The sequence below is a fragment of the Antechinus flavipes genome, chromosome 5 (genome assembly GCF_016432865.1).
Source record: "Antechinus flavipes isolate AdamAnt ecotype Samford, QLD, Australia chromosome 5, AdamAnt_v2, whole genome shotgun sequence".
Classification (NCBI taxonomy): Eukaryota; Metazoa; Chordata; class Mammalia; order Dasyuromorphia; family Dasyuridae; genus Antechinus; species Antechinus flavipes.
The window spans coordinates 221,325,254-221,334,519 of NC_067402.1; the positions used below are offsets into that span (position 1 = coordinate 221,325,254).

Here is a 9,266-nt window from a genome sequence, read left to right on the forward strand (position 1 = left end):
GAGATCCCCAAATAATAACTCCCGGGAATATTATAGCCAAATTCCAGAGTTCCCAGGTCAATGAGAAAAAAATTCTAAGCAGTAAGAAAAAAAAATTAATATCATGGAATTATAGTCATGATTACAGAAGATATGTCGACTTCCATGTTAAAGAAACAGAGGACTTAGAGTATTATATTCCAAAAGGCAAAGGAGCTAAAATTTTCAAGAATAATCAACCCAACAAAACCAAGTATAATTCTTTAAGGGGATATTTAAAGAAATAGAAGATTTTCAACCATTCCTGATGAAAAGACCATACATTAATAGAAAATGTGACATTCAAACACAGAATTTAAGAGAAACATAAAAAGGAAAATATGAAAAACTAATCATAAGGGTCTCAAGTAAAATTGCTTGTATTCCTATATGAGAAGGTGATATATGTAACTCGCAGGGGCTTCATTATTATTAAGGTACTTAAAAATTCATATAAACAGAGGATATAAATGAAAGTCAATAATGTTGGAATTATCTACAAAAATGGAAGGATGAGAAAGATGGATGACAAGGAGAAAGAGGAAGTAGTGAATGGAGAAATATTTTTCTCAGATATAAGAGGCATACAAAGAGAAATTTTTCTCAGATAAAAGAAGTATACAAGGTATACACAGTGGAAGGGAAAATGAGGGAGGTAGTGGTCAATTCTTGATCTTCATCTGAATTAGAATGGTTCAAAGAGGGAAGCGTGTGTGTGTGTGTGTGTGTGTGTATAAGAATGGAATTTACCCAAGAAATAAATGGAACAGGAAAAGGAAAAGAGAAAGGGAAGAACATGATGAAATTGAGGGCAAATTAAGGAGTCAGTGATTAGAAACAAAATAAATTTTTGAGGAAGTAGTGGGATGGAACAAGAGAGAAAAGAAGAAACAGAAAAAAAATGGGATGGGGGGCACATTAGTAGTTAGGAATAAAAAATGTGAATGGGAGGAACTCACCCATAAAACTGAAATGGATAACAGAATAGATTAGAAACCAGAATTCAATAATATGCTGGTTACAAGAGAGTTACATACTTGAAACAGAAAAATAAACATATTGTTAAAATAAAGGGTTGGAGTAGAATCTAATATGCTCCAGCTAAACAAACAACAAAAAAAGGCAAAGACAATCATAATCTCAAACAAAGCAAAAGCAAAATAAACTTAATTAAAGGGATAATCATAGAAAGTATATTTTGCTAAAAGTACCATAAATAAGGAAATGATATAAAATTATGTTTCCATGGTAAAAATCTCAAATGATAAGTGAGCAAAGTATATTATCAGGTAGTTTTCAGAAGAAGAAATTAAGGCTATCTGTAATTGTTTGAAAAATTCTCCAAATTTATTAAAAGCAAATTAAAAACAACTCTGAGGTACCACCCCACAACCTATGAAAAATGGTATATGACAGAGAGAATTAGGGGAAAATAGATACATTAATGAATTTTTGGTGGAGTAGTAAACTATTCAACCAATCTGGAGTACAATTTGGAACTATGTCCAATAATCTATAAAGCCGTGGATCCCCTTTGACCCAGCAATATCACCATTAGGTAAGTACCCAAAGAAAAAGGGGAAATGACCTGTATGTACAAAAATATTTATACCAGCTCTCTTTGGTGGCAAAAATAAAGTGGAAATTGATCCCTCATCAATTGACAAATAGCTGAACAAGTTGTGTCATAAGACTGCTTTGTGAAAAATAATGAGGGAGACTTGTTTTAGAAAAACACAGAAAGACCTATATGAATTGTTGAGAAGCAAAGTGAGAACTGGGAGATCATATGCAGAAATAGCAATATTATAATGATGATCAATCCTGAAAGACTTGGCAATTCTGATTTAATTGAATTGTAAAGGACTCAATGAAAAAACATATCTACCTCTAGAAAGAGTGCTGATGAACTCTGGGAGAAAATGGAAATATAAATTTTTCACTTCTCTTATTTTTCTTCATTTTCAATGTGTTTAATAGAAAATGTGTTTTGAATGATTTTACAAGTACAATTTGTATCATACTGCTTTTCTTCTCAAGGGATATAGGAAAACATGGGACAGAGAAAATTCAGAACTCAAAATTTAAAAAGAAAAGCAGTGGGGCACAGTGGATGAAGCATTATCTTTGGCTTCAGGAGGAACTGAGTTCAAATCTGATCTCAGACATTTTATATTTATTAGCTAAGTGACCCAGTTAAGTCACTTAACGGCAATTGTTTCCCTAAGAGAAAAGAAAAGAATCTAAAAATAAATAATATATTAATTGATCCTATAAACTTTTTTTTTGCTTTATTGTTTGTCTTAGATTTATTCTGAAGTTAGCAGGAAAGGAATTTCTTCCTCCTCAGAAATTACCATAATATTAAAGTTAGAAGACATCAATAAAATGAGGAATGGAAGGGGAAAGCAGAAAGGGGAAGGAAAACAAAGAAGGAAAGGAAGGGAAGAAAAGAAGGAAACAATTTTTAAAAATGTTGTTAGTTCCTTCATGGATTATGTCAGGTCTACCTTCTAAATGTGATATTTTCAATCAGTCCCTTCCAATATTAATCTTTCACTTTCTTGATGATCCACAGTTTTTATTACATATACTACATGTTCCATTTTTATTTGAATCTCTTCATATTTCTACTTATCCTTTTATATATCCTCTTATATTTTAATAATTCAGTCAAAGATTGTTACTATTTTCTCTTTTCTAGATTCCAATGTGGGGTGCCAAATTGGCTTATGAAAGAATGCAATTAATATGTTTGACTCGTTGGCCTTATTAACCTTCTTTGCATGGTCACTTTATTTTTCTTAAGGAAAATTATAGATGTTATTATTAATGTCTATTTCAAGTGATACTGCTCACAACTATTTTGAAGAATAAATATGGCAGAGCAATTTTGGAAGTGGTGACAGTCCAAGTCTAGAGGTTCACCCTTGAGTACCTGGGCACCTTAAGATACTATTCAGTTCATTCTTATATATGTCATATTGAAAACAGACTTGTAGAACTTTACAAGCAAACATAAGATGATACTTCATGTTTGGGTTTCTTGGCTAGCATGCTATAATTTCCAGGAAGGCAGGATCACCAAATAAATATTTCTTTTTACTTTATTTATTTATTTATTTTTTTTTTTTTTGCTGAGGCAATTGAGGTTAAGTTACTTGCCCAGGGTCACACAGCTAGGAAGTGTTAAGTGTCTAAGATCAGATTTGAACTCAGGTCCTCCTGACTTCAGGTCTGATGCTCTATCTACTAAATAAATAATATTCAATGACAAAAGCTCTAACATTAAAAACTTCTTTGTTTAAAGAAGCTTTTGTTATGTTTTGCTGTCATCACTTGCAACCATATAGATAGGCTGTATAGAAGAGACTCTAGTCAGTGGTTCTCAAAGTCTGCTCCAGAGCATCCTGAGGATTCTCTGAAATTCTTTCAGAGAGTCTACAAGTTCATAATTGGTTTTTATTTTTAATGTGATCAATATCTATAACTATAACCCACATAAACAAAAACTCTTTGGACAGATCCTCAATCATTTTTAATAGGATAAAGATATTGAGAACAAAAGTTTGAGGACCACTGTGTCTAGATTCTTGGAGAATGTTAGAGAAGGAAAGTTCCAATAAATCTTATGAGTCCAATACAGTTTTAAAGAATAGAACTTGTCATAGCATTCTGGCTCAATTCATTTTGAGAGTGAATGATTGAAAAAAGGAAAACTAAGATATTTGCTCAAGTCACATCTAGGAAATCATACTTAAAGGATAGCTGAGCTTAGAACTAATTTTTTACTCTCTTTTCAAGTTTATCTGTTGTTATAATAGACATGCTTTTGCATTAAGAATCTTTTGTTCATGTTTATGTCAAAAAACCTCCAACTTCTGCAAGACCTCTTTAGAAAACGTTCTCCTGACAGCCCCTTTCACTTCATTGTTCCTAAGGCTATAGATGATTGGGTTTAACATTGGAGTGATGACTGTGTAGGACAATGATACCATCTTCTTACTCTCAGGGGATTGGGTGGACTTTGGCCTCAAATAAGTTAGGCTTGCAGTACCATAAAAGAGGGATACAACAATTAAATGGGAAGAACAAGTGGAGAAGGCTTTCTGGCGGCCAGTAGCAGAGGGCATTTTCAGAATGGTTGTGATAATGTGAGTGTAGGAAACCAAAATAAGGGAGAAGGGGAACATAATGAAGAGGAGGGTAGAAGCCAAGGCCTGCATCTCATACATGGTTGTGTCCTGGGACACTAGTTTCAAAACAGGTGGCCCATCACAAAAGAAGTGGTCTACAGCATTTTGTCCACAGAAAGGAAGGGCCATCATCCAGGCTGTTTGTAGCATAGAGACAGGGACACCAGAGAGCCAAGAACCTATGGCCATTAAGTTGCACAGGCCTTGGTTCATGATGAGTGTGTATCGGAGCGGGTTACAGATGGCCACATAACGGTCATATGCCATCATGGAGAGAAGAAAGCATTCAGAGCTGCCAAAGAAAAAGAAGAAATACATCTGTGTACCACAGCCTATGAAGGAAATGCTTTTCTTTGTAGATACCAGGTCCACCAGCATCTTGGGCACCATCACCAAAGTGAAGCAGACTTCTAAAAGTGATAGGTTACGGAGGAAAAAATACATGGGGGTTTGAAGAGCAGGGTCCACGCTGGTTACTGTGATAATAAGGAAGTTTCCCACCAATGTGACTGAATAAATGATCAGAAACAGAATAAAGAGGCAAACTTGCATTTCAGGATTGTTGGTGAACCCCAGAAGTAAAAACTCAGTGACTCTGGTCTGATTTTCACAAGTCATTTCCCAGTCTTGTCTCACCTAGATGATCAGAGTTCACAGTTGTTTTTCATATGTCTTAGAGGCAACTAGAGTACTGAGAGTCAAGAAGACCCAAATTCAAATTCCACCTTGGACATTCAGTTTTGTGGACCTAGGAATCTCTTGTCTGCCTTGATTTCTTCAACTATAAAATGGGGATAATAATAGTACTGGTTCTCCAAGTTTGATATAAGGATCAAATGACATAACATCTGTAAAATGCTTAACAGAGTGCCTGGCACATAGTAGCCACTTAATAAATGCTTGTTTCTTTTCTTCATGGTGCAATAAAAATAAAACATATGAACAGAAAGGGAACAAAGAATCATTCCTGCTTCCACTTCACAGTCATATTATATTGCATCTCTGAGGAGATGGTAGAACTGCTTGGAAAAGATTTGGTTGAAGAATAGTGAATGAATAGGAAAAGTGGAAATATGATGACAGTGTAAAGGCCTTTTCCCTCTCACTAGTGAAATGTCCTTCTAAGTGATCAGAAATTTGAATCTTGAAAAAAATAAGGAAAAAAAAAAAACACGGTTAAACAAAAATAATCATCACACCACATTCAGTTAGCATTTCTCTAGATTGCAGGATGAAGTGTAGATACTATTCTAGTAAAATAAGTAAAACTGTTCATAGGATCCAGACTTGGAAGAGATTTTAGACTTCATGCAGTCCCAAAGCTGTGACATATACAAAGTCATATGACAGATACTGTGTAACAAAATCATATTGTTTGACACCAAATCCAATTTTCTCTCATATGTATCATCCAATTCTTAAAGTTTTTGTATATTACAAAGATCATGGAGGAAGGAAATTACTTTTCTAGAAAATTAGGCATAAAATAGTTTGGAAAATATCCACTAAGTGCAGGGTAGTGTCTATTTCCTCCTTTTTCTTCCCATTACAAAGGATTTGAGTTTTATAAAGTTACTCAGTAATCTTTTTCTTTAAATAAGGGAAAAGTTCATTTTTTTTTTTGCTTCCAATACATAATTTCATTGGTGTAACATATTTGTGATTAGGGTACTTTGTCTATAAATACTTTCTGTAGGCCCATCTTCTAAATGAAATGTTTTCCTTTAACTAAAGCCCCAAACTTGCTATTTCCTTCTATCAAACAAAGAAAATAGTCAATCTCATAAAATTTAAAGAATTCCAGCTAACCATTATTTTCCTTTTGAGTTGATCAGAGGAGAGTTTTTTTCTTTTTTTAATTATCATCTGTTTAACTTTAATCACCATTGATCATTATATTTCATTGTTAAGTGTGACTTTGTGATTCCATCAAAGAAAAAATTAATCTTATGTGCTTACTTTATAATCAAAATGTTTACAAGATTTTTCTATTCCAAAAAGCAGAAATATAAAACCCTGAGAACCCATGCCTTAATAGCCAGATTATTCTTCAATATTTATGAAACAATGAGCATATTAGAGGGATAGAAAATACTTCCTATTTTAATTTCATTTTGCCTCACAGAAATATTTAGTCATATCTAGTCTGTCCATCCATTTGCTTTACACAATATCAATACAACATCAGTTTACTGCTATAGATAACCCTCAACAAAATCATCCAGCCATAATTCCTGTTATTTGGTCCTACATCACTAGAACTCCCAAAGTGTTGAAAAGCATCATTAGCAATAGGAGGGGTAGACAAGTGTGGCATAATGGAAAAAGTACTGGACTAAGTAAGTATCAGGAGGCCTGAACTATATGACCAATGTGCCTTTGTTCAAATGCTGCTTATGATTTACCAAACTCCAACCCTGGCTTACTCTACACACACACACACACACACACACACACACACACACACACACACACATCTCTTTCACTTAAGTACTGCAGAACACAAGTGGAGAAAATTATTTAACCATACTGTAGCCATTATAAATTTTGATAATTTACCTATGAGCTCTTCCCCTTCCTCATTTCACAAACCCCTGGTATTATCCCCCACAGTTTTCTCTTTTATTCTAGTCTCCTAAAAAAAGGATGTCGTTCTCCTTGCCAAGGCCAACCTTTTCCTACACACATAATTAATTCATTGTTTTATCTATACTCATATAGCAATCAGTTCAGGCCTTCATCAGCTACAAGATTTGGTTCTATTTTCATGATTGGTGCCCCTGTCAAAAATCTGTCTGTACTTCAGTTCAACCTCTATACTCTATTAGCCATCAAAGTGATTTTTCTAAAGCTCTAGCCTGAGCACGTCCTTCCCCTGCTCAAAAATTCCAGTGGTTCATTATTATTCCTAGAACTAAATAGTAACTCCTATTTGGCATTTGAAACTCTCCACAAGTTGGCCTCTTCCACAGTCTCTAATTTTTTTTATGCATTACTTCTCTCAGTTTTTCTTTGGTCCAGCCATATTTGCTGTTCTTTACAAATGACATTATGTTGGTTGGAATGTTCTCTCCTCTCCTCTGTATCTTAAAATTCTGTATTTCCTTCATGACTCAGATTAATTACTATCTTCTTCAGGAAATCCTTCCTGCTTCCCCAGATGCGAATGCATTTTCATCTAAGGTTACCTTTTATTTGCCTTGCATGTTTATTGAGACAGAGAGAGACACAAAGAAAGAGAGATAGAAATAGAGAGAGACATACAGAGAGAGAGAGAAAGAGAAAGATAGAGAGAGACAGAGAGAGCTATAATTATCATTATTTACAGTTTTACCTATAGCAATAGTTATATATTATATAGTTTTACAGATATTTAAAATGTATGGCTTTACATATATTTATACATGCTTATATATAGTTTTACATATATTTATATAGAGAGTTATAGATATGAGTTTGTAGTTATATAGTTATATATTAATTCACATATAATATATGATATTTGTTATATATAACATATATTACATGAAATCTAATTATACATAATGTAATTATATATGAACATCTCATATAATATTTATATACAGATATACAATCTGAATGTGTGTGTATATACACATATATACAAATATCTATACACACACATAGCTGTATTTGCCTTGTCCATTTGAATATAAGCTACTTGAGGGCAGGGACTATTTCCTATTAGTCTTTGTATATCCTGGTACTTTGTATAATGCTTGGGAAATAGTAGTTAATTAATACTTTGATTAGTTGATTAGTAGACTGTCCTCAGTTTTATCATCTATAAAATGGGAATGATAGTACATTACATACCAAATTGGGACCTTTCACTAAGTACATTTTCTTCTCTCTTCTCCTTTTTCTCTTTTCCCATACCATATCACTCAATGGATTTTTGTCACTTTTTTTTCCTTTATTCCTATCTTATATGTAAAGAAAATATTTTGCAAAATCATACAGCAATAAGAAAATGTGAATTGTGATTTTATTAGATCCACTGGGATCCCAATGTTTTGTTAAGGGAAGTAATTGCCAGGGAAGAAAAGGAGTTTTCTTGCATCACTTTTGGACCAGCTATCTCATTGTGCTTCCTCCCCACATTCTGTTCAGCCTTCTTCAGCTCTGTGTCCAATATTTTTCTTGCCTGAGACTGTGATGTTCTCTTTTCTACAACCTCATTCTTTACCAGTCTTCTGGTTTGAATCTAAAAGGACTTCATCTTGAGATCAAACCCCTAAGAACAATAATTTACCTAAACTCATTTCTCAAAGACTGACCAAATCTCATCCAGTCATACCTTACAAATTCCATTGATTCTGAACTCTCTTTTGTCACTGTTCAAATATATTCTCCCTCATCTACTAACTGATCCCTTATTTCTAGCTTTCTCAACTGCTCCCTCCCAAAGTCTTACCCTAGAATTACTCACCCCTTTCACTGTGCTCTTTGGAAAGCCTCCTCTACAGATTTTTTTTTTCCATCTTAAACTTTTTTCTTTTCTCATTCCTTTTAATTTGCACTCACTAAGATCAAATTTCCTTCTGATGACACAAATACCTTGGTCATTCTTTCTGGCAATGGTTGCACATTTATTCATACTTCTGACTCTCTGCTTGAAATAGAGACGTTGGATCATGTCTTGCCCTTCCCATTGCCAATTCCACGCTATCCCCTAAACAATACTCAGTAACCTCTCCTTCTCTGATTTTCAAGAAATCCAATTTGATTTCCAATCAAGATTCTGATAATGGTTATCTACTGACCTACAAGACAGTCTCTTTCTTTCCTTTTTGAATTCAGTTCCTGACTCATAGACTTTCTCTTCCCCAACTCTTCAAACTAAGGTATTTCAACAAAACTATTGAAATTCTTTCAAATGCTCTAACTTTCTCTAACTTACTCATTCCTAAAACTCTACACTACTCCAGGTACACACAAAAATGGTCACATTGTGCCTTCACTCATAAAAGTTTCTACTTTCATGAACTCTAAAATTCTTTACAATCTGGAGTCATTCCACCTTTCCTT

At 33.9% G+C, this 9,266-nt stretch overlaps 1 protein-coding gene across 1 annotated transcript; it reads right to left on the bottom strand.

Moving 5' to 3' along the window:
• Positions 1 to 3,881: 3,881 nt before the first annotated feature.
• LOC127539313 (olfactory receptor 10A7) lies at positions 3,882 to 4,832 on the bottom strand. Its single transcript, XM_051963458.1, has one exon. The coding sequence runs from the start codon at positions 4,830 to 4,832 to the stop codon at positions 3,882 to 3,884; it is 951 nt and encodes a 316-aa protein (XP_051819418.1).
• Positions 4,833 to 9,266: the final 4,434 nt, after the last annotated feature.

Excerpts from the sequence above, each read along its gene's own strand:
- LOC127539313 (XM_051963458.1), bottom strand. The coding sequence starts at position 4,832 with ATGACTTGTGAAAATCAGACCAGAGTCACTGAGTTTTTACTTCTGGGG.